Source organism: Podarcis filfolensis, assembly GCF_964270895.1.
Source record: "Podarcis filfolensis genome assembly, chromosome: 9".
NCBI lineage: Eukaryota > Metazoa > Chordata > Lepidosauria > Squamata > Lacertidae > Podarcis > Podarcis filfolensis.
This window is the reverse complement of record NC_139610.1, coordinates 63,398,830-63,424,937: the sequence shown is the minus strand read 5'-3', so window position 1 is coordinate 63,424,937 and position 26,108 is coordinate 63,398,830. Positions and strand designations below refer to the sequence as shown.

The following is a 26,108-nucleotide window of genomic DNA, read 5'->3' as shown; positions in this document are numbered from 1 at the left end:
GTATCTGTTTTAATTTCTGCGGTGAGCCTCCTTGGTCCTTCACTGGGAGGCAGGCGGGATACAAATAAAACACGTCCGTTTCCAGGGTTGTATGAGTATCATTTGGAAGAAGAGGTCTGCATCCGGCCATGTGGTTCTGCATTTTGCGACCTGACCTCCCAGTAGCAGCCAACTGGTTTCAAGAAGGAATAGCATGCTGGCTATTCCACAAGGCTAGATAGAGCATCCGAGTCAAAGTAAATAAAACAGAGATTTCTGGCTTGCTCCCAGTGATGTTTAGCTGTGAAAATAAATGTCTGGCAGTTCAGCGGCTTTGCTTTGTATTGTTTTTGGAGCAGAGGAGGAGAGCAGAGTTGCAGCTGAGAAACTATGTTTACTGTTGGGAAATCACCCTCTCCACTTATCAATTAGACCCAGGGGGGCTGTAGGAAATTATCATTGTTAACAGAGCCTCCATGGGGATCAGCACAACATGCACACTCCCTACCCGGCGTTTAAAGGCTATGAAGTTTTGCTTAGGAAGGGGATTTCAGCCCTTGGCTGGTGGTCCTTTCCTATGGCACAGTTTCAACTGGAGCCCTGCCCAGTACTACCTTTCGATGTGTCTGCAGCTGTGTCTTGGATGCTCTCGGGAGGCGGAGGCGGGAAGACACCAGCTGAAGGAGGTCCGAAACAGATTCAAAATACATTCCACTCTTCTGCTAGGAATCTGATGTCTGCACAGAAAAAGCCCCCATACCCCAAAGAATGTTACACTCCAGCAGCAATGACCTACAACTGAGAGTTTAATAACTTAAATTCTCTCCAGAAGGTCAGATTCTTGCTGTAGTTCTCAGGCTCGGTGGAAGCGATTCCTTTCTGGGTCGGTATGCAGTATGACTCGTTTCTTAGGGGGTATGTTGCTAGCAGCCCATTCTGTGCGTTTGGGGGGGCCTCCAGACGGGCAGGATTTTGCAGGAGGGATTCTACGGCATTGAAATATACTCGGAGTCCTGTAGTGATTTCATGCTCTTTATTGCAGCTTGTAAAACAGTGATTGAATTGCCCCCCAAATCTCAGGCTTTTATATACATTATTTACACGAGTCCCATCTGATTGGCTGATTCTGCTTCCCTCCTGGAGCCTGATTGGCCTTTTCCTGCAGGCCAACCGGTTGTTGCGTTCTACGATCCTACCAGCCTAATAGGCTGATTAACTTCCTCCTGGAGCCTGATTGGTCTTTTCCTGCAAGCCAATCAGTTGTTGCATTCTAGAATCCTGCTTGCCTATTGCTCTAGGATCCAAGCTTAGTACATAACAGGCATACTGGGAAATTTAGGCTTGTGCAATTAAAGTGAAGAGAAGAGAAGAGAAGAAGAGTTTGGATTTGATATCCCGCTTTATCACTACCCGAAGGAGTCTCAAAGCGGCTAACATTCTCCTTTCCCTTCCTCCCCCACAACAAACACTCCATGAGGTGAGTGGGGCTGAGAGACTTCAGAGAAGCGTGTCTGGCTCAAGGTCACCCAGCAGCTGCATGTGGAGGAGCGGAGATGCGAACCCGGTTCCCCAGATTACGAGACTACCGCTCTTAACCACTACACAACACTGGCTCTTTAAGTGGATTAAAGCAGAGTTTCCCTAGAGCAACGCATCCACGTTTAAGAAGAAATATACATTTTGGAGTTAGGAAAGTGACAGGGAAATGCATTGAAAAGTGTGGAATGAGCACATGATTTGCAGGATAGATAAACAGCCCCCACTCAAACCAGAAGGAGTGCTCAGTGTTGGATAAGCTCCAGAGCCAAGGGCCTTCTAGCGGTTCTCTCCCTGCGAGAAGTGATGTTGCAGGGAACCAGGCAGAGGGCCTTCTTGGTAGTGGCACCCGCCCTGTGGAACGCGCTCCCATCAGCTGTCAAGGAAATAAACAACTATCTGACTTTTGGATGACATCTGAAGGCAACCCTGTTTAGGGAAGTTGTTAATGTTTGATGTTTTATCGTGTTTTTAATATTCCGTTGGGAGCCGCCCAGGGTGCCTGGGGAAACCCAGCCAGATGGATGGGGCATAAATATTGAATTTTTTTATATTATTATTATTATTATTATTATTATTATTATTATTATTATTATTATTATTATTTCCTGCAAACACATCCGAGGGAATGCTCAGGAAGGAGTGGATATAATCTAACCTCCATGTAAGCTTTGTGCAAGCAAATCAGGTTTAATGTTTGATAAATAGGTAGTTTGGAGGAGCCCTTTGTTGACTTGGGTAGGTGTTTCATTGAGTTTTCTGTCCCTGGGAAATGAAGTTGCCAAGTCTCAAAGCAGTTTGAGGCATTTTTGCTGCCAGCAGCAAAGTACAAGATGGCATCCTCTTCATTTCACACACCTAAGCCAACTGGATTAGCAGTTGAGTCTTAACACTATCAGTGCAGGGTAGTACCTTCCTCCACCACATCTGAAGGCGTCGGGCTTGTTTTGCAAATGAAGCCTGGTGCACTGTCCTCCAGCAACTTGCTCCCCCTCCCTGACCCCTCCCAGCATTCGGTGCCTTGCTCTGCCAGAAGGTACAGTAAATGCAGCGCTTCTGGCAGTCATTAAAACTAGGACTTTTTTGTTATATTTTTATCCCATTTTTCCACGAAGTAGTTCAGGGCAGCAGCATATGAAATTCTTTATGTATTTTTAAATATACTGCTTGCACGCCAAAGTGCCTTCTAAGTGGTTTACAACTATATAAAATCGATTATAAAAACATGCATAATTGAAATGCGCAGTAATAAGTCCATCAGAGCACTAAAACATCCTCAATTAAAATATACAGTAAAACAAACTGGTTGAAACACATGACAGTTAATACAGTTTTTTATATATATATAAAAAACGCAGTTAAAGCACTAAGACCAGAAGTTCACATTCCTTTGGGCCAGTCGCTCTCAGGATGACCTACCTTAAAGGGTTGCTGTGAGGAGGAGGAGGAGGATGATGATAATAATAATAATGATGATGATGATGATGATGATGATGTGGCATGACATGTGTTTTGACATGAGTAGAATGTGTCCTTTTATTTAAAATGCATTTCTGGGTTATTTGTGGGGCGTAGGAATTCGTTCTTCTTTTTTCCAAAATACAGTGGTACCTCGGGTTAAGAACTTGGTTCTGGAGGTCCGTTCTTGACCTGAAACTGTTCTTAACCTGAAGCACCACTTTAGCTAATGGGGCCTCCTGCTGCCGCCGCGCCGCCGGAGCACGATTTCTGTTCTCATCCTGAAGCAAAGTTCTTAACCTGAAGCACTATTTCTGGGTTAGCAGAGTCTGTAACCTGAAGCGTATGTAACCTGAGGTACCACTGTAATAATATATTATTTATACCCCACCCATCTGGCTGGGCTTCCCCAGCCACTCTGGGCAGCTTCCAACAAAATATTAAAATACCGCAATACATCAAACATTAAAAACTTCCCTAAACAGGGATACAATGGATGGGGGACCATGTGCATCACATTGAACTCCTCCGAGGAAAGGGAGCAACAACGACGCATGGTGTGCCATTGCTCCCCATTTTATCATCACTGAAATCTTGGGATGTAGGTTAGGCTGATCAGAGAGCAACTCACCCACCCAGTGTCACCCCCTAAGATTCATGGCTGAGCAGGAATTTGAATCTGAGTCCTCCCAGTTCAGTTCCAGTCCTGTAGCCTAGAGGTTGGGAATAAGACTTGGCTGTTGGGTTAGATGGATCCTTAGCACACACACACACACACACACACAGAGAGAGAGAGAGAGAGAGAGAGAGAGAGAGGAGGTGGGGCTGCCTACCTGTCAGTCACCTGATTTCACAATGATGCCAGGTGAGCCATTTTACCTTGGCAGCATCACTCAAAGATCCCATTTGATGCAAGCAGAGCCTGAAGTTGCTGCCACTCAGCTGATTGGCACCGACTTCAAGCCCTGCCTTTTGGGCAGGAATCAGCTACTGTCTGGAGTTGCTAAGCAGGTCTAGTATACCTGAAGGAGCGTCTCCACCCCCATCGTTCGGCCCGGACACTGTGGTCCAGCTCCGAGGGCCTTCTGGCAGTTCCCTCACTGTGAGAAGCCAAATTACAGGGAACCAGGCAGAGGGCCTTCTCGGTAGTGGCACCCGCCCTGTGGAATGACCTCCCACCAGATGTCCAAGAGATAAACAACTACCAGAGTTTTAGAAGACATCTGAAGGCAGCCCTGTTTAGGGAAGCTTTTAATGTTTAATAGATTATTGTATTTTAATATTCTGTTGAAAGCAGCCCAGAGTGGCTGGGGAAACCCAGCCAGATGGGTGGGGTATAAATATATTATTATTATTATTATTATTATTATTTCTTTCCAGTAGCACCTTAAAGACCAACTAAGTAAGGTGCTACTGGAAAGAAAATTTTTTTTTTTGTTTTGACTATGGCAGACCAACACGGCTACCTTTCTGTAACTATTATTATTATTATTATTATTATTATTATTATTATTATTATCCAGAGCGTAGCTGATGTTAGCTGGTTGACACTGACTTCAAGCCCAGCTTCGAGGATGGAACCTGTGACTTTCTGCATGCAAAGCAGATGCTCTATCACTTTGACTTTCCCTTATAATATACAGTGGTACCTCAGGTTAAGTACTTAATTCGTTCTGGAGGTCCGTACTTAACCTGAAACTGTTTTTAACCTGAAGCACCACTTTAGCTAATGGGGCCTCCTGCTGCTGCCGCACTGCAGGAGCACGATTTCTGTTCTCATCCTGAAGCAAAGTGCTTAACCTGAAGCACTATTTCTGGGTTAGCAGAGTCTGTAACCTGAAGTGTATGTAACCTGAAGCGTATGTAACCCGAGGTACCACTGTATTGTCCCAAACAGCAATGCATAAAAGGGGCCACATTCTAAGTGGCTACTGCATGTTTGTGGCGGCCTTAGCTCATCCCTTGAGGACCATAGATCTGTCGAAGCACAAGGTGCAATTGAGAAATTAGTATTACATCTTCATGAAGGTAGGATTGTCTAGCACCACCTGTTAGTGAACTTGATTTGTTAGAAGTATTGAATTTTATGTCCAGAACACGAGGTGTCATGGGTAAAATGAACTTGTTGGGAGAAGCAGGTTCCCCCACACCCATACATGTTTGTTTGGCTCTAGAATAATGTCTGAAAAGTCCAGGCTTATACGTTGCTTAGAATTAGGCCGACTCAGTGTCTGTTCAAATGCCCAGAGCCCTTTTAGCAACTCACTGTGAGTCACCATCTTGGAGAAGTGTAGAGAGAAGCCATCAGTTGAACACAATACAAATAGAGGTATTGAATCAAAAAGCTTTTAGTGGTTTTCAGAGTTCTGTTATAATGGGTAACTGTTGGCAGAAGGCCTGACTTTCATTAGGCACATTAAAAAGTATCCTGGTGCACAAGGAAAGTCTGCTTTGAAGTATTTGCTTATCTGTTCTTTGTGCCGTCCACTCCTTTTGAATTTGTGAGCATTGTTTGGGGCCGAGCTTGCTAACCTTGCTTACATGTTTTGTGTCTTGCCAAAAGCATTTTCCAATTCAGTTATGCTCAGCGCTTGTTGCAAACAGATTCCAAGGCCACCTACCTGCTTCCCGTGTCCCAGGTCTGGTGGCAGTGGAGACGGAGAGAGCCCCAAAAGGCTTGCTTGGGTCACAAGCTCACTTGTTCTGCAGGTCTGCCTGCACCTGCCACCTGCCTGGACTATCATCCTGCCGCCTAATAATAATAATAAAAAATAAAATTTTATTTATACCCCGCCCTCCCCAGCCAAGACAGGGCTCAGGGTGACCAACACCAAGTATAAAAACAATTGATTAAAATACAACTTAAAAACAAGATTAAAGTACAACATTAAAATGCAGCCCCATTTCAGTGGAAACTCAAATCAAAAACGCGGGGCATACCGGGGCATCACTGTAGTCTGCTTGTGGCAATAACAGAGAAAGTGCAGGAAGGCCTGTGTGGCCTTCCCACTCGTCTGCTTGATAGCTCTACTGCGCATGTGCATTTGTTTGACAGCATGATTACGGCTGAAAACAAATCTGGTATGGAGACCTTTTAACCCCAGCCTGACTTCGACGTTTTCAGCACTCTTTCTGCTGCGGTTCAGCTTCTGCTAAAACTTACGTTGTTCATCTCGCTACCAGCAATGGCCAAGGCTAACACAATTAACCATGCAATTAATTTTAACGGAGGGGAAGCATCAAAAACAATGCAGAAAACGATGCCATTCATGTGTGCCAAATACGTGTGAGAGTGCAAAGAGACATTTTATTCCCACTCTTGTGATCAAATGCATCCTCCCTTAATTAAGATGGTTGACAGTAGCATGAAGACAAAGAAAAGGAAGTTGTTCTTCCACACAACACATATTAAACATGCAAAATTCTCTACTATAGGATGCGGTGATGATCTTGATGGCTTTTTAAAACAACTGGGAAAATTCATGGAAGATAGATCAATTCATGGCGATTGGCCTTGAGTGTTATATGCAACTTTTGCATACAGAGGCAGTAAGATCATTGCAGAGGCATTGTTGGCATCTGTGGGGCTTTGGGTCTCGATGTCAAGGACCCTCCTTTCCTTCTGCTGGTTTCCCTCTTCTCCAGTTGTTTGCTTCCAAATAACAGATATTGAGAACAAACAACAGAGAAGGCCGTCTGTCTGTATGAGTGTGCAGAGGCTAATCACCTTTAGACTGCTGTCCTAGATGGACTTTGAGCTGATTCAGCATGAAAATTCTTATTTTCTGTGTGTGCATGCATCAGAGTTTTTTAAGATGCTACTTTATCCTCTACAGGTTCTGCCTTTTGACCTTTTTTCATGTCTACAATTAAGCTGGAACTGTACAACTTGATCTGTTATGCTGGGGTGGAGAATCAGTGGCCTTCTAGATGTTGCAAGACTGCAACTCCCATCATCCCTGACTTATTGTCCTTGCTGGTTGGGGCTTCTGGGAGTTGGGATCCAGCAAGACCTGGGGGAAGCACATCCTTGCATTAAGGTGAACCGCCCATGTATTATTGGTTGCCTGACAGGAGCTAGCCAGCCTCTTCCTTCGGCCATTTTTACATAGCAAGCTTTCCGCTGTGGGTTGCCATCCGTGGCTGTTTGGTGGACGGCACTTGACCTTGATGGGTCACATGTTGTGCAAGTCACTTGTGAAATTGGGCTTGCAGCGGAAGGCTGAGGGAAGTGCAAGAAGAAATAATAAACTCAATGCATACATGCACCATTGTTTGGTATTCAAAACACTACACACAAGATCTGTGTGTGTGTGTTCTTTGGGCAATGTGATACTCTCTTGACATTTGTCAGACTACAGTTCCCATCAACCTCATGGCCTGTGATCCTCAAAGTGGTAGTCCAACAGCATCTGAAGGGCACCGTGTTGGCTACTCCTGCTCTAATATTTGGAGTCAGCCTTCTGGGAGGCCTCGTGCAGCAGCAGAGCTTACTGAACAGGCAGCTCTGCAAATTATTAACTGGTTTATTAAACTTGCAGTAGCACGGTGGGGGCAGGGGGTTGAGAGCAAAAGACTCTCCTGGGCTCACATTGCTTATGAAAAAAATTAAATAGAAAATGTACAGAAGAAGTAAGCACAGCCTTTTTTGATTTTTAGTAAAAAAAACACCACAGAAACAAAATCCAATTCCCCAGATGTTTGTCGGTCAGTTAAACTCCTTTCCCGGTTGGATGTGAAAGGTGACTTTTTCTTCTTCTTTGCCATGGCTGTTGAAATAGGAGAGAAACGGGCTTTGATTACTCAGCATGAAAGTAGAAATAACATGGAACTGGAAGGGGCGAAGGAAAAGATTAATGGGGCTGGAGCGGGAGGGAAGAAAGACGCTCATGTGAGAGGCAGAAGGGCTCTTAAGCTGCCACACGTGACTGTTGTTTGAAGTCAACTCAAAGTCAACATTTAAAAAAGGGAGAGAGAGAGAGAGAGAGAGAGAAATCAACCTTGTAGAAACTGTACAAGCTCCCTTTGCCTCCCTCACATTGTTTTGCTTGCACCTGCTGCATTCGTGCAAAGGGCTTGAGCAGAAGGCACTACGGCAGTAGTAAGAGAAGCAACAGCAGCAGCAGCAGCCTTTGAAACACTTGCACTGAGAACAGTTGGCACGGGCATATCTTGCGGGAGGCGTGTATTCCTCAGCAGATTCCCAGGAACTTGGTGGCTGTGCTGCTCGGCTGCTGAGCTGCTCAGCTGCTGATGCCGCTGGGGCTGATGCGTTTGCCGCGGGGAGTCGAGGGAGCAGGAGGAAGGCAACAAATCATCCAGACTATCAGAAGGGGAGGCGTTTCCTTGCATAATAATTGGGAAAGAAGAAGCCCTTTGAAGAGCGTCCGTAATGGACAAATGTAGCCTTTTGGGAGATGCTGTCATTATTTTTGTCCCCCCGCCACATTTGCAGAGATAAAAAGGAGTCGGCGAAGAACATCCAAGGCAATTCTTTGAAGCCCCTGTTTTTGGTCATTGTTCTCATCCTCTGCTCCCGCATTGCTATTTGCTGACCTATCCCAGTGGAATCTATGCCCTGCCTTCCGCATTTGCTCCACCCTATACGGTTCCAGCTGAGAAGAAGCACCAATTCCCCACACCAAACCCAGCCACGAGACCCCCCACGAGGCACCTTTCGTGGACGATACACCTTTACGTTGAAAGTCTTTTGTCGGGACGTGGCATTGCTGCCATTCAGCGGGAAATGACATTTTTTGCAAGCTCGAGGAGCAGGGAAGAAGGAAAGGAAGCTACCTGAAATCACTAGCAAAGAAGGGGTGATCCCATATCTCCTTTAAAGAGCTCACTGGCCACATTCCACCAAGACCGGGAAGATCAGAATTTAGGAAGCTCGGGGAGGAGATGCCACTCAAAATAGTGATAACTGTAAACGATGGATTGCAGTGTGCCATCTAGAAGTGGGTTTTAGCACATGCTTTTGGGTTGCGACTATTTCTCTGGCCTGCATGATGCCCGAAGACAGGAATACGGGGGTCCGTGCCTCAGGTGCTTTAGCATCATCCCCCTTTGTTCCCAAAACTACCTACAGGAGAATCAAGCGGTGTTTTAGTTTCCGCAAAGGTAGGTGCAGTTTGTCATTGTCATTGCCTTTTCTCTCCCCCCGCTCCCCGCTTTCAGAGCCTTTTCTGAAAGGTTTGGGGTTGCGAGGAAGAAGAGCTGTTGTGTTTTGAATAGAAATTCGGAAACAAAGGGCAAGCAACAATAAAAGACGCCAACGCTTGCTAGGCTGGTTTTATTTATCCTTGATTTGTTGTTGCACGGTTACTGAGTTTTTCTTCTCTGGTCTGCAACCCGCAACCAGACATTTTTTTAACGGCTCCTATAGGGTTAATTATTTTAAAATTGCTGTGCACCAGTGCTAGCAAAATCCGTCAAGCACTAGGGATGCTGGCAAACCAAGAACACTTGGTTCTGCTTTAGCGTGGAAGGGGGCTAGAGGTCCAGCTGTTAGAATTGAAAGATGTCTGATGAGCTAAATAGGACTTGCAGTACACACACCTGATTCTTTCCCTGTTAACATTTTTTTTTTTTGCAGTGTGGCTTCTGCTTGCTTGCTCTTCTTCTGCGGCTCCATTTCACCTGCCGCAGAAAATGTCTTCAAACTTGTTCCCCCACCCCTTTCCTGGAATGTAGTGCTTCTAATCAATGTGTAGGATTTTCACTGGGCATGTGTGTGCATGCATGTGTGTCTCAGCTCAGCTGGTGGTCATGGAGGAGGGAAATTGGTGATACCAAAGAGAAGAAATGACAAGATTGCAGGGTATAAGAACATTAGCAGAGCCCTGCTGGACCAGACCAAGGTTCTCTCTGCTCTATAGTATCCCGTTTCCTGTAACAGCCAGAAAGATGTTTCCTGGAAACCCACAAGTGAGGTGTAAGGGCAAAAACCTTCCCACATTGATTGCCTCCAGCACCTGGTATTCCGAGGCACCATGCTTTTGCATTCAGAGGTTCCACTTAGCTATGTTGGCTAATGAACCTTCAAGATCAGAGGCAGTTCATCCTTGAGTGCGCAGTATTGTAAAATATTTATACGCATCAATTCTGAGAACCACAGGAGGTCTTTTCGCAAGGATCCGGGAAACACTTGGTCATCAATATATGGAGTTGTGGGAGGTAGGGGGGAGATGTACATAGGAACCTGCTTCGGGTCAAGGGTGGCTTTGATGAATGCTTTACTGCTAACCTTATACTTCTCTCATTCAGTTTGTTGCCTTTGGGAACCTTTGAAGAGGTGAAGATAAATCAATGGCTGTGAGCCAGTTCCCTCTGGCCGCTCGGCATGTGGCGAGGCATTTGGGAGGGGGTTGGGCAGATTGCATCACGCATGTCAATCATTCGTCAAAAGGACAAATTGTGCTTTTACATGCCACTGCAAACTGGCCTTCTGGGGCATGGGCACATTGTGCAGGGTTGCGGTTGTGGGCTTGTGATGAACTATTCAGACAGGCCTCTTTGTCACAAGTGTGGGAGAAACTATGGATAAGCAAAACTCTCCCTCTCTGCCAAGAAATGTCGTGCATCTTCACAGCATTCCTTGACTGCCTTTGAAAAACCTGCAGGTATCTTCAGTCTTCCAAGGTTGCTACCATTTTTGCTTCTCAGAAAATTCAGTGGCTACCTCTAAGGGTATGTGAAATCGCCATCAGAAATTTTAGCCTCATCAAGAATTATTTTCGTTTCCCGTAATTCATGTCCAACGTCATTTTAGGTGAAGTTTGTTTGTGGAATTGAAGTAAAAAGGTTCAGAGCACCTGCTTATCAGATTTCTAAGGATAGTTTTTGGTTGATGTTGCATGAGTGCGTGGACCATATTCTTGGGAGATTTGCAGTCTACTGCTGGGCACCTTGGACACTGTCCATTGAGAACATTGGAGAACAACCAGTCAGCCTTAGGTTTGCTGGGCACAGTTGTAATAAATGACTCCTTGAAGTAGGGTATAATGCCAAGGTGACTTTACAACCTCTCCTATGAAAAATGGCTTTTGATCTGCCATATCTGAACAATTATGGGTCAGTACTTAACCTGCCATCTCTCAGCAAGGTAGTATATGGCAACCCAACTTCTGAATTCTTTTGTGAAAACTGTTTATCTAGATCTACCGTTTAGATCAATCAAGATTCAGAACAGAAAATTGCAGAAAACAAAGAATAGGAATAAATGGACAGTTCTCTGAATAGAGAGCTTTGGAAATTGGAAAACCCCCAAGAATCAGTATTGGGACCTGTGCTTTTTAACTTGTTCATAAACAATCTAGAATTGGGGTGAGCAATGAGGCAGCCATGTTTGCTGTTGATACGGAATTGTTCAAGGTCACTAAAACCAAAAGAGATTGCAAAAGGGTCCAAAAGGACCTCTCCAAACTGAGTGAATGGGCAGGGAAATGGCAAATGAAATTTAGTGTAAGCAAGTGTAAAGTGATGCATGCCAGGGCAAAAAAAATCTTAATTTCACATTTACGCTCATGGGGTCTGAACTGGTAGTGACTGACTATGAAGGAGGCCTTGGGGTCATAGTGGACAGCCTGATGAAGATGTCGACCAGGTGTGAAGCAGCTGTGAAAAGGGCAAATTGCATGTTAGGGAGCATTGGGAAAGGAACTTGATTGTAAAACAATCTCATAACACTGGAATACAAATCTATGGTGTGACCACATTTGGAATACTATCTACAGTTCTGGTTGCCTTGGCTCGGAAAAGTTTATTGTAGAGTTTGAAAAGGTTCAGAAAAGGGGGGCCAAAATGACCAAGGGGGTGGAGCCATTCTCTCGTGAAGAAAGGTTGCAGCGTTCGGAGGTTGTTTGGTTTAGAAGAAGGACTGTGTGGTGGAAGTTTTACCATTGTGCATTGCACAGAGAAAGTGGAAGCTAGAGAAAAGTGGTTCTCTCTTTCTCATAAAACTAAGACTTGTGGACATCCAAAGAAGTTGAGTATTGGAATCTTCAGGGCAGATAAAATAACGTACTTCTGCAAGCAGCCCATAGTTAAACTATGGAACTCTTTTCCACAGGAGGCAATGACGGCCACTAACCTGGATGGCTCTGAAAGAGGATTAGACAAATTCATGGAGGACAAGGCTATCAATGGCTCCTAGCCATGATGGCTATAGTCTACATCCACTGTCAGAGGCAGTAGGCCTCTGAATACCATTTACTACGAATCATAGGTGGGGAGAAGGGATGCAGGTGGCACTGTGGGTTAAACCACAGAGCCTAGGACTTGCCGATCAGAAGGTCGGCGGTTTGAACCCCCGCGACGGGGTGAGCTCCCGTTGCTCGGTCCCAGCTCCTGCCAACCTAGCAGCTCGAAAGCATGTCAAAGTGCAAGTAGATAAATAGGCGGGAAGGTAAACGGCATTTCCGTGCACTGCTCTTGTTTGCCAGAAGCGGCTTAGTCATGCTGGCCACATGACCCGGAAGCTGTACGCCGGCTCCCTCGGCCAATAAAGCGAGATGAGCGCCGCAACCCCAGAGTCGGCCACGACTGGACCTAATGGTCAGGGGTCCCTTTACCTTTACCTATAGGTGGGGAGAGTGTTGTTGTAGGTGGGGAGAGTGTTATTGACGCTATACCCCAGTATTTGCACTTCTTGGCTGGAGAACAGCTTTACAAAATTCAGAGAACTGCAAACTTTGAAGGGTGACTGTCTTTTGGTTCTTGTACTGTTTGGGGATGTGCAGATTGGCTGAGTTTGACCTTAAATGCAAGCCAAATCCAAATTCTTCCACATCCCAAGTATGAAATCCCCAGAGGGCACCCTGCATGTTCCAACTTGCAGGGAGATATGAAAGGAATAAGATGGGAATCTTCTCCGTATGAAAGCATTTCAAGTAGCATTCTAGAAGTTTGGTAGACAGGTGAAATCTTAAAACACAGCTGAACAAGAAGTGGTATTTACTTGTACCCGGGTTTGAGAGCTTTTCACTTATTGCTGTCCATCCTCACGCCTTCTATTCAAACCCACCTCCCATTTCTGCTGCCTGAACTCCCCACACCCTCCTTTGTACTGTGCTAGTCCCAGGAGAGGTGAAAGCGGTTCTTAGGCAAGCACTACCTCTTCACTAGAAGTACACAGCAGAGATGTGGAGTGGTTGCTAGGCACCCACAGCGCCACACAGTTTTTAATTCTTTCACCGCATGTGCCAGAGGTGCCACTAGCTCCAGCCACCTGAGGGGAAATGATGGTAATGCCAGTGGACTCTCCTGCCAGCAGTAGGACAGAGTTACCTGGCCAGGGCACCAGGCCCATTCATAATATATCTATTGGAGGAACAGTATGTGCTCTTGCCTTGCATTTGACGTGTTCTTGGCTTCTGTTATGCTCCGGCCATAACTATTCATGGAATGTTCAGAACTTGGTGAGAATATTAACTGTTTCATCTGCAGACAGTCAGTTCTGTGCTCACCCCCGCTTTTTAATTTAACCATCCCAGGCGTCTCAGGGAGGAAAAAATATGAGACTGTCAGCTGTTTTCACCCCTACATAGTTCAACACTGTGACCTTCTGTTCTGAAAGCAATAGGAGCGAATGAGGGCACCTTCCCTTGGGGCTCTCTCCTCCGTGGCTGTATAAGAGGAAGGTCAGGAGAGTGCAAGCAATACACCTTCAGACCCCTTCAAGCCACAGTCGCCAGTGAGATTGCCTGCACTGGCTGATCACTCACCCATTACCCGGCCTGGAGCGATTGCAGGTTATGCAAGAAGGAAAAAAGATCCCTCCTTTTTTTCAGAAGTCCACTTCTCCTTTTTTTGTATGTATGTGCTGAAATGACCAATTCACAAGTGTTCCATGAGCTCCAAGGGGGTTGTGTTTCTTTCATCAGCAAAGAAATGTCAGACAGCATGGACTAAAGCAACAGGCCTGCTTTGGAACATTGGGCAGAGATGATAGCATAGGATGATGAAAAGCAAAGCAAACAGACCATTCTGATCATTATAGTCTCATCTTCCCTGGGATTATGAACTGATAAGCAAGGGACTTTATGAAATGAAATTGGTAATTTGTTTTTTGTCTCTGGTAGGATTGCCATAAAATATTATTTAAAGCACAGTTGAGCCAAAGATTGTTGGAAGAGTTTCTTCGGAGAAAAATTCTGAGAATTTTCTCTGCTCTCAAAATGATGCTAATAATGATTGGTGGGGTGTGGATTCCCATTTTCCTCCACAATCCCCAGAATAACATTGTGCTCAGGGCATTGTGGGGTTTACAAAATGGCAGCCGGGCTCCAGAAATGGAAATTGCACGGCTGGTTCTTGCGGCAGCAGTAATACAAACCAAAAGCATAAGAATAAAAGCAAAGAAGTCGTGCCATTGCTTGTGTGAGTCGTCCCCCATGAAACTGTTTTGAAATTTGCCCCCTGCAAAAAGAGAAAGAAATATGCATTCAGTGGAATGCAACTAGGAATGCAATGCATTGCTACATTGGGTTAGACCAGTGGCTCCATGTAAGTAATGCAAGGGGACACTGGCCCTCCAAGTGTTCTTGGACGGCAGCTTCCATCAAGCTTCAGCCAGCATGACCAACGGTCAGGGATAGTGGGTGTTGTTATCCAACAACATCTGGATGGCCATAGGTACACCACCCTTGATTTATACCAGACCAGTTCAGGAGGAACCAATGGTTTTCCTGGAATACTTGGGACCTGTATTTTCTTCCTCCAATCTGCTGCCTTGACTGGATCACCATAATATAATAATAATAATAATAATAATAATAATAATAATAATAATAATAATTATTATTATTATTTATTTGTACCCTGCCCATCAACCATCAATAAGAAAGTAACAGGAGGGCATGTGGAGGACCACAGGCTCCCTGATGTACCTAAACATTGTCTTCAAACAATGTTTTCCCAGACTCAGGTACTTAGAGGCACGGAAATATAGCTGCAAATTCCCTGGGAGTCCTGGATGCCCAAGCACCCACAAAAATTCCCCATGAAGGGGCCAGGCAACCACAAATTTCGGTGTCAGGGCCATGCACATTGCGTGGCACCCACAGTCGCGGGGCCAATCTGGCACTCCAGCATGAAAATATGGCCTTCATGAATATTTTGCTATCCTCGGTGCCTCCGTCAAGTCTTTTTGAAAATCCATTAATGCTAGTGGCCATAGCAACATCGTTGGCAAAATTAGTTCTGCAGATCAATTGTGCATTGTGCGACCATGTGCTTCCTTTTGTTTGTCACCTCTGCATTTAAGTGCTTGTGATTACTGTGTCTGTACTATTTCTTAGTCATTTATTCGGGGGGGGGGGACTTTCTTAAGTACGGATAACCATTCTCTTATGGGAGGAAATAGCAATCAGGCTCCCCCCCCTCGCTTCACTAGCTTCATCTGTCACTCCATCTCCACCTTTATCTGGATTGAGATAGCCTGGCCACTGTCATCCATGCATTGATAACCTCAAGTCTGGATTAATGCAATGTGCTCCGTGTGGGGCTGCCCTTAGGGCCTGGTCCAGAATCTCCGGCTAGTGCAGAATGATTGGGGGCAGATGACCATCACCATAGGACACCTCTGCCAAAAACTGGCTGCCCAAATGCTATTGGTCTGATTCAAAGTTCTTGTGTTGATATAGAAAGCCCTAAACAACATGGGCCCAGGGCACCTGAGCCCCTATAGCTTGCTTCATCTGGAGGAGTGCTGTTCCTTGCTCCCCATGTTAGAGGACCAACTAGGCTGTCATGAGCTGGAGTCAGGTGTAGGTCAGCAATGAAACAAAAAAGCACCCAATGTCAGTGAGGTTAACGCTTTATTCAGAGAAACAAACCAGCTCATTCCTAGTGGTCACAGCAACCCTTTGGAGTAGGTCTTCCCCAATGAAGCAGTTGCAAGGACTGAAGTTCCTACTACTCTCTAAGGCTCCTCCCCCACTTCCTTCCCCAGCAGTCTAGGACTCTGTTGTATTGTCTCTCTTTGCTCCCCCCTTCATTTATCTGCATTTTCTGGGAGACCAAGGTGGTGAGGAGCTGGTCACAGCAGGTGCTGGAGACACCCTGGCTTCTTCACCAGTCTGACTCATCTTTGCCTCTTAGCCTCCCCCTCCTCTCCAGCCTTCTTTCTGCCTCTGATTCTGGACTGCCCTCTGCCATAGACTCCTCCTGCTCACTAAACCCTGTTTCCTCTTCAGCTTCCGACAACTCCTCCCTCCTCCTAGGCTGCTCCATCTTCTCCCTCTGACCACTCATCAATTGTCCCCTGGCTCTGAGCCATCTTCCCCTGGGGGTTCCCACCATCCCTCTGCTTCCAGCAATTCCATGACATAGGCTCAGTTAGAAGCAAGGCATTTAGTGTGGATGGTTCCATTCTATGGGACACCCTTCCAGCTGAGATTCGACAGACAACCCTCTCTTTTGACTTCCAGCTGACTTTTGAAGAAGGCATCTCTGAAAATAAAATGCCGAATTGAGAAACATCCAGGAACATTGGCATTTTCTTAATACTGGTCCCTCTCCTTCAGTATGGTCTACATTGACTGGCAGTAGCTGTCCAGGTTTTCAGGCTGAAAGTCTTTCCCAGCCCTACCTAGAGATGCCAAGGATTGAACTTAAGATCTTCAGCATGCAAAGCAGAAGCTCTGCCATGGAGCTACAGACCTTCCCTATCTGAGCCAAAGCAAAGCTGGGAGCAAAATAATGTTCTCCCGGAGCCTGGGAAGTCTAATTCAATATAGCTAATCCATAGTGCTAATACCACAATTAACTTCCTCTCATGTTGCTGGCTGCTGCATCTTCTCTGTTGCAAAATATTATACTGCTTGTAGCATCTGTTAAGGGCTCGTTTCCTACCCCCATGCAGTAACACTGATGGTCTTCCTTGTGTGAGTGATGGTGTGTGTGTGTGGTTTGTTGTTGTTTTACTATGCTGCCCCCAAGCAGATGGTGTCAAGGAAGGAGTCTGTACTGTGCAAGAAATAATGCTGACACCTAATATTTCTTCCTTTCCCCCTTGCTTCTGTTGGTTTTGCAAAAGAGAAGTTAAAAAGTGGTGCAGTTAAGGGGGGGGGGGAGGAAGTCAAATATCTTCAGAAAAAAGTCCATGCGCCTAGGGAGGAGGAGACAATAAATACTCACGTAGACTTTTTGCTCTGTTGACTCACAGAGCATGTCATGTTCCAGCAGCCTTCTTACCTGAACAAGTCCAAAACCCTTTCATAAGCAGGTAGTCATAGAACTGTAGAGCTGGAAGGGACCCTGAGGATCATCTAGTCCAACCCCCTGCAATGCAGGAATATTCAGCTGTCCCATACGGGGATCGAACCTGCAACCTTGGCATTATCAGCACCAACTGAGCTATCCATTTAGCCTACTTTATTATGAGAACATAGAAGAGCCTACTGGATCAGGCCAATGTTCTGTCTATCCAGTCTGGCAGTCTGTTTCACGGTGTCCAACCAGATCCCTGCAGGGAACATGCAAGCAGGACCTGAGCACAAAATCCCTCTTCCCTTCCCTGTGGTGTCCAGAAGTATTTCTTTCTCCAACCATGGAAGGAGACCATAACCATCATGGCCAGTAGCCATTGGCAGCCCTCTGCTCCATGAATTTGTCTAATCTTCTTTTAAATCCATGTTGGCCATTATTGCGTCCTGAGAGAATGAGTTCCATAGTTCATCTGTTCGCTGCATGAAGAAGCACTTTCTTTTATCTGTCCTGAATCTTCCAACATTCAGCTTCATTGGACGTTCCCAAGTTCTAGTGTTATGATAAGGTTGTAAAGACTGCGGAGAGAATAATTGGATGCACTCTTCCCACCTTGGATCAAATCTATGCTTTCAGGTGCCACAAGAAAGCTGCAGAGATAGTGCAGGATAGTGCGCACCCCAGAAATGACCTCTTTCAGCTTCTGCCTTCTGGAAGAAGGTTCAGGGGTATAAAGACTAGGACTAGCCGCCTGAGAAGCAGTTTCTATCCAAATGCGATTTTGGTTTTAAACACAGTTTAAGGTAGTCTCTATGGGAGTATATTGTATTCAATTATGGGATATCAGAGTTTTTAGGGGCTAACCAGGCTGGGATAGTTGGGATAGCAGGCGTGTTGGTTTTTGAATGTCTGATGTAGATTTTTTTTATTATTTCATTGTTCTGTATGGGACAATGACAATAAAGATTATCGTATCATATCGTATCGTATAACAGGGTATTTACCAACCATGAACAGCTGGTATGGAGCTGCTGTCCCAACATTGGTTTCTCTCCAGCTTATCTGACTGAAGTAGGGTGAAGGTGAGGTCATGCACCAACAGAGCCCTTCTGATATTTCTGCCGGTACATCCATGCAGTTTTGACCTCACCCTGCCACACCACAGCCCCCATCCAGGTATGATGAGAGGGCAGCTCCGCAGTTATGGCCCACCACACTGGCCACTACTGGGACTTTATATAGCAGTTATCCCATTATTTCTCCATGGCAACCGTGTGAGATAAAGCAGCCTGAGAGTTTGAGACTCATCTCGTATGAGCAAGACTCTTAGGGTTGGGGGTTCAAATCCCACGATGGTCAAAAGAGTCCTGCATTGCAGGGGGTTGGACTAGATGACCCTTGTGGTTCCCTTCTATGAGTCTATGAACCAGTGTGCTTTGTGGCCTAGCTTTACTTGGACTCCAGGTCTTCCCGCTAGAAGTCCAGTGTTGTAACCAGTGCTTTCCTTCTATAAAAACTGGTGCTGGCACTCACCATGATGTTGTTAAAGTAAGTGCTACACTTTAAACCAGTGGTTTTCTCATAGGAGGGAAATGGGGGTGCTGGTACTGCATACCCTTGAGTCCCGCCCCCCCCAAGAAAGAAAAGCACAACTGCACCACACCAGCTCTCTCACTTTTGTTAAGAAGCAACTCCCATCTAGAGGATTTTTGCGTGAAGCCAGTGTGCTGTTTGAGTGTATTCCATTGCATGCATTTGCAGCAGGAAATTTCCCCAAGGCTGCTTCCTCCTTCATGTACACAAGGCAGATGAGGTTGCACAGTGAACCGCATGGCAGGTTTACGTGATGTAGAAATTTCATTCTGCGCGAAGCCGAACTGACCTATGCAGGCACCCATTCATCCTTTGCAATGGATGGATTTTGCGTTCGTCCTTACCGATGAGAGTCATTTGAAATCATCACTGTGGCAGTCTGCTATTGGGCGGTGTGTGTGTGTGTGTGTGGCAATTCTCTGCTTTATAACCCACAATCTTTCATCTTGCTTATGTAAGCGAAGGTTCCAATCTCCTGAGTTTGCGGCTGTCTTAGTTAGTGACAAGGAATCGTATTTCCCTTTGCAACATCACAGAATTTTGTAGAGCTGAGCCAAAGTGAAGGGAGGGGCGAGTGTATTTCATTAACATGCTTGCCCCCCACCTCAAAAAAGCAACTTGTCTTTATTGAAAGAGAGCCCAGTTACCCATTTGAGCTTTTTAGTATGCAGAGTGTGTAGCATATGGCCTGTGAATTTGACTAGACAATAGACTTTACCTGTTGTAATGGTACACAGAGATGCTTGTAGATTAAAAACAGAGTAGAAAGGACATAACTTGGGTAGAAAAGGCTTCCAGTTCTAACCTCACTAACTAGTCTAGAGAAGACAAAGGCAGCCATGCTTGCTCCATTGTTCTCAGAGGGCAGATCCAAGGTGACTTCTCATCTTGAGGTTGAGTGAGCCGGATGCAACCAAAGACATTTTAAGCCTAATGCTAAAGAGATAGAAGGGTTGGCCAAGAGGGATAGTCTGGGAATCTGGAGGTCCCTCACTCTGTTTGTCTTAACCCTATACCAACCGCTCTTCTGGAAGCTGAGTTGCACTCTTTTTAGCCATCTTGGGAGGCTGTGCTCAAAAGGGCACAGATGTGTTTGCAGTGGGGAAAAGGGAATGTGTCCCCGTCACATTGGCAACCAGTGACAATTCCATAGTTTTCCACACTGCACTGTGATTATCAAATGGCCGCCATACACAACGTGGCAAATGGAGAGGTGATGCACATCTGGGATTTATTGCCAGCTGTGGAAGCAGAAACTAAGCCTGGGATTTATCACGACAAATTATAAATATTGTTACACACCACCCCAGTCTCTGAGCGATGCAAGGTTCCCAGAGTCCCAGGCACTTACCCAGGGTTTGGTTTTCTTGGAATGAGGGACAGCAGAGACCGTGGTGTCTTTAGTATATCTGGTTTATTTGCACATATATACAACCTGAGCCTGTGATGGAGGGGCTCACAGCACAGTGGCATAGCGTGGGTTGTCAGCACCCGGGGCAAGGCAAGTAATTTGCGCCCCCTAACCCATGGATTTGCGCCCCCTAACCCGTGGATTTGCCCTAACCCCCAGATGTTGCGCCCGGTGCGGCCGGCCCCCCCTGCACCCCCATGCTACGCCACTGTCACAGCATTAACACCCCAAGAAGGTCTTGCCTCTCCCATAGCCACAACCTCAGATTCAGTCAGAAATCAGGCGTGGCTCTGTCTCTCAGCCACCCAGTCTGCTTCTTCTTGCCTCTAGCTTCTTGCTCACATTCCGCAGCTCTGCTTTTGGACTTTCTAACTATCAGACAGTTGAGGAGGCTTTCTGTCACAGAGCCACTTCTTTGTTACCTTAATGATCCCTACCATTACCAAGAAACTTTTCTGGTTATTGCAACAATCAATTCCTTGTTGGATCCGGGAATTAGAAGGGACTCAGGCATGCAGCCTACCCTGCCCCCTCCCCAAAAACCACACACATCACAATACAACTTTTGTAAAGGCATTTTGGTTTTCGTTAGGTCATTTTGTGCCACATGGGATTCAGCCACCTGACTTCAACCCATATGTGGCTGAGCAGCAGCTCATGAGGGGCCCTAATGTTTTTTTCTGGTGGGGAGGAGGAGCATGGCAGTAACTGCAAAAACAAGAGCACCCAGTTGGCCACTATGCCGAGTTGATGGTCACTGTTTAATTTATATACTGCCCTTCATCTGTGGATCACAGGGCGGTTTACAGTAATAATAATAATAATAATTAATAATAATAATAATAATAATAATAATAATAATAATAATAATAATAAATTTATTTATACCCCGCCCTTCCCAGCCAAGACCAGGCTCAGGGCGGCTAACACCAGGTATAAAAACAATTGATTAAAATACAACTTAAAAACAAGATTAAAGTACAACATTAAAATGCAGCCTCGTTTTAGTAGAAACTCAAATCAAAAACTTTTTGGGGATAAAAACATAAAATCTTCACCAAGGTCAGCTATCCAGACTGGTCCTATGTGGGCCAGAAAAATGCCAGGGAAGTTCCATCACAGAAGGAGAAAGGAAAAAGGAAAGAGGGGGAGGGGATCAAGTTGTAGAAAAATAACTACACAAAAATGTATCACGTAATAGCAAACAAAACAAAACACCTCCCTCCTTGATGGGTCAGCAATTGGGTGGGCACATTTTGGGTGTTGTTCGGGTACCCACCTATAGGGCAGTAACAAGTGTGCTCCCTGGTTTGTGGAAAGAATGCTCTGAGTTACTTGCGAAAGAGAGGCAAGCCATTTTAACAAGATCACATCATTCACTGCGACGGAGCGGAGGAGCAACAAGGCATCGAGGGGGAATGAGCGTTCCGCGCCATCAGATAAGGCTTGTCTGTGACAAGCCACATACCTCCTTTGTGCCCTTGAACTGAATTGCACACAGGGAAGGACATGTCGTGGCATAAGAGCATTAAGATCTTGCCTCTCCTTCTTTGATGCCACAGATACCATTCACACTGAGCCAACTCTCACTTCCAATCATGTTCAAGGCTACTGTTCCTGCAGATGTGCTGCGGTTTATGGGGAGGAGGGAATCTGGGTATTCAAGGAACCATGATAGTTTCCAAGTCCTGGGGCTCCCTTCTCTTGGGATGAATGGATTCCAAGAGGTTGGAGTGCTGGACTTGGATCTGGGAGAATTAGGGTCAGATCCCACTTAGCCATGAAGCTGACCTTGGGTGCGAGTCACTGCCTCTCAGCCTACCCTACTTCACAGGGTTGTTGGTTGGATTAAAGGGGGAGGGGGAGTTTCCCCAAAGCATAGTTTTAAAAAAGTGTACTAGGTTAATAATTTGGGAATAACAGCTAGCACGGGATAGATTACTCTATTCATAGTAAGCATACATTGAAAGATTGGTAAGAATTCACTAAAAGGGACGCGGGTGGCGCTATGGTCTAAACCACTGAGCCAAGGGCTTGCCGATCGGAAGGTCGGTGGTTCGAATCCCCGCGATGTGGTGAGCTCCCGTTGCTCAGTCCCAGCTCCTGCCAACCTAGCAGTTCGAAAGCACGTCAAAGTGCAAGTAGATAAACGGCGTTTCCGTGTGCTGCTCAGGTTTTGCCAGAAGTGGCTTAGTCATGCTGGCAACATGACCCGGAAAAACTGTCTGCGGACAAATGCCGTCTTCCTTGGCCAGTAAAGCGAGATGAGCGCTGCAACCCCAGAGTCATTCGCAACTGGACTTAACTGTCAGGGGTCCTTTACCTTTTTAAGAATTCACTATTTTACTACACATTATTAGCCCCTTGGATTCCAGGTATCTGAACTGGGCCGGCCCTACCGTTGAGCAGAGTGAGGGGGCTGCCTCAGGTAACTAATGTTTGGGGGAGGAAGTTGCAGTGGGGTTTGAAGGACTGAGCTCTGTGTGCCACTCTGCCTGCCTGCCCTGTTGCCCTTAGTCTGGCTTGCTTTTGCATGTGGAACAGCATGGGGCATTATCTTGTCCTTTGCCTCAGGCTGCAAAATGTCTTAGGCTGGCCCTGAAAGTAGGGAAATAATGATTCCACGTTTTGATTATGAACATGTGCCTTGAATGTACAGAAATTGTTGGCTGGTAGGATTTGCTTTCCTCCTTATAACCCCATAGCTTTTAAAATAATTGGCTGGTATTACCAAATGAAATAAGTTCTTTAGCAATTTGTCCTGTGGATTACAAATGAAAATTTAATTACAGCTGGTGCAAATCTTTAGCCAGACAGAAGTGTTGAATGTATATAATTTCCCATAAGCTTTGCTGATAGCTCAATCAGGATTAGATTTGAAGTTCAGTAGAAATACAGATGTACAAAAAAAGAACCAAAAAAACCCACCTTGGATGTATTTGTATAACCTCTATGGTGGGAAATGATCCAGTTAATAAATAACTGTTCAGTGTTTCCTTTGTTAACCATGTGGCTCTACCACTTTGATCTGCTAAGTGACCTTAGTTCTTGTTGATAGATTTAAAGGGATAGAATTGCCAGAAAGTAAAGTACTCAATTTCTGCTGGATAATTTCACCGTTCATCTGGCAATTTCTTAAACACAAACAGAAAATTGGCAAACTTAAAACTCCTTGTTTTATGAAGCATTTGGATTTCAGGAAGGAACCTATCTTTGATCATTCCAAAATACGTATTCAGGAACCACCACCCCCCGGCCCCGTTGGCAGGTTAGGTTACATGAAGGGATTTATCGTACATAGGCTCATTTTAGACAGCTAACTCTTGCAAGGATCTTGTCTCATGCTGATTGCAAAAGGTTTTCTTTGCGAGCTATTCCATCAGGAGTTGCCTTTCCAACAGAAAGGAGGGCTGAAACTAAATCAAATGTACAAATTCAACTATGTAAAATGCCATGGTCCAGAAACCCACAATGGTTACAGGCTCCCATTGTGATCTGCTCTTTTTTAAAGCCCAAGGCTGCAGTTGCGAAAATCGTGTATGGTAGGCCTACCTCACTGCCAGGGCCGGCTTACCAATAGGTGCTAGGGGTGTGGGGCACCCAGGCGCCGGGCTCTGAGGGGCACCAGGCCAAGAGTCCGGGGCCGAGATTTGGAGTCTGAGGATTGAACAGCCAGGCCAGCCGACAGCCACTGCCAAGCGGAACAGAGCCCGTTGGAGTGCCGTAGGCTTTTCTGCAGGTGCTAAGGCAGCCAACTGGCTCCACCCTCCTGCATGCCTGGGATTGGCGGGCCATCAAGAGGCCCGCCCAGCGCACGCATGCTGCTCACACGAGGTGTGCAGCTTCCCTCCCCAGCCTCTGTGGGGATTGCTCTCCTCCCTTCACCTGCAGTGGCATGGGAGAGAGCTCAGCAACTTTGGCCTGCCCCCCTTCAAAAAATAACATTGGGAACACTGGGCATATGCTAAAGACGGCCCTGCTTACTTGTACCACCTCTCCTGGTATGCCCCGCGGAGGACCTTAAGGTCCACAAATGGCAACACTTTGGAGGTCCCAAGCTGCAAGGTAGTTAGATTGGTCTCAACTAGGGCCAGGGCCTTTTCAGTACTGGCCCCGACTTGGTGGAATGCTCTGTCACAAGAGACTAGGGCCCTGTGGGACTTGACATCTTTCCGCAGGGCGTGCAAGACAGAGCTGTTCCACCTGGCCTTTGGTTTGGACTCAGTCTGACCCTTATGTTGCCCTCCCCTTATGGTTTTTATGGCTACTATTAAAATGAGGCTGCATTTTAAATTGTATTTTAATCCGTATTTTAAATTGCTTTTTTTTCTTCTCCTTTTCCCTCCCTGTTATGTTTTTATTGTAATTTTACTGGATTTTTACTGTAATTTTAATTTGGCCGCCCTAAGCCCGGCTCTGGCTGGGGAGGGTGGGGTATAAATATTTTTTTATTATCATCATCATCATCATCATCATCACAAATTGGAGCACAGGAGTATTGGAAGCTGACTTATACTGGTCCATCTAGCTCCAGAGTTTCAGGAAGAGGGAATCTCCAGCCCCACCTGGGATTGCCAGGGATTGAACCTGGGACTTTCTGCATCCAAAGTTGCTGTTCCACCACTGAGATGCAGTTCTTCCCCTTACGTTGCTTGCTTGTGTTTTCAATGAATTCAAAAGCAGCTTGAAATGCAACGAGGAGAACACTACATCTTATAGACCCACAGAAGTAGAAGGGACCTTGCAAGTCAATGTAGCAACCTTGCCATTGCATCATCCCTGAGAATATATCCACTCAAATCTCTGCAGAAACATCTCCAGCAAAGGAGAACCCATCACCTTTTGAAGCAGTCTGTGTAGCAGCTTTTGCCATTAGGCTCTCTTAATATTTCACAGAACATATGTGAAAACAATGGTTCCGAATTATAATTAACGACGCTCTTTGTGTTCCTGGATGGAATGATGTCCTGGGGAGGTCGTAGCAGAGGGTGACCGTGCAGTACTGCATTTAACCGCAGGACGTTGTTCTGTGTGAATAGGTCCTCTTGACTTGTGTTGTCATAGTGACTAAGATTAGAAGAAAGAGGGTAAATAATGAAGCAGGTGTGCCTTTCGAAACAGGAGCTGATTTGTCCTTGAGCCTTTGCCAAAGAGATAAAAGGAAGAAAAAGTAGCTACAATGCAATGCAAAATCGGTTGCTAATATAAATACATTGGAGGGAGAGGAGGGCATCCTTCCCTAAGGAATTAGCAAAAAAAATGTGCACAAATGAATGCGAGTTGAGTTTGTGATAGGTGATCAGGCCATGGCTGTGGTACATGCCATGTTCTCGTGTTTCAGATCCTCTATGCAAAAAGAAACTTCCTAGAAGCTCAGTACAGTGGTACCTCAGGTTACACACGCTTCAGGTTACATACGCTCCAGGTTATAGTGCTTCAGGTTAAGCACTTTGCTTCAGGATGAGAACAGAAATCGTGCTCCGGCAGCGCGGCAGCAGCAGGAGGCCCCATTAGCTAAAGTGGTGTTTCAGGTTAAGAACAGTTTCAGGTTAAGAACGGACCTCCGGAACGAATTAAGTACTTAACCTGAGGTACCACTGTACTTGCAAAGATGAAATTGCTAGGGAATGCTCTAGGAAAGGGACAAAACTGCTGATGTTCAGTTTCCTTTTTTGCCAAGAATGAGAAACTCTTACATTTTAGTTTTAATTGTTCAAGGACTACTCTTGAAAATTTTGCTTCAGCAAAATTCTTTAGGGCAAATTTCTGAAGGGGGAGGGGCAACTGCACCCTAAAATGTTTGGAAAACCCCCCACAAACAACAAGTTCCAATAAGTCTCAAAGCCAAAATAAAAACTCAAGAGAATTCAGCTCCGCCCTTGCAATTCCATCTTTGGGGCTGAGAAATGGTAGCTGTCCT

General features: G+C 45.7%; 1 protein-coding gene across 8 annotated transcripts in view; it reads left to right on the top strand.

Moving 5' to 3' along the window:
- Positions 1–26,108, top strand: part of ARHGAP24 (Rho GTPase activating protein 24) — a 399,589-nt gene that overhangs the window by 335,655 nt on the left and 37,826 nt on the right. The window contains exon 1 of one of the 8 annotated variants that reach the window (XM_083571259.1): positions 7,735–9,096. The exons of the other annotated variants lie outside the window; for them this stretch is intronic. Within the exon in view, the coding sequence (XP_083427385.1) occupies positions 8,982–9,096 (115 nt within the window). The 5' untranslated portion in view covers positions 7,735–8,981. Of the gene's footprint in view, positions 1–7,734; positions 9,097–26,108 lie in introns of those variants that run through there. 8 annotated transcript variants of the gene reach the window in all.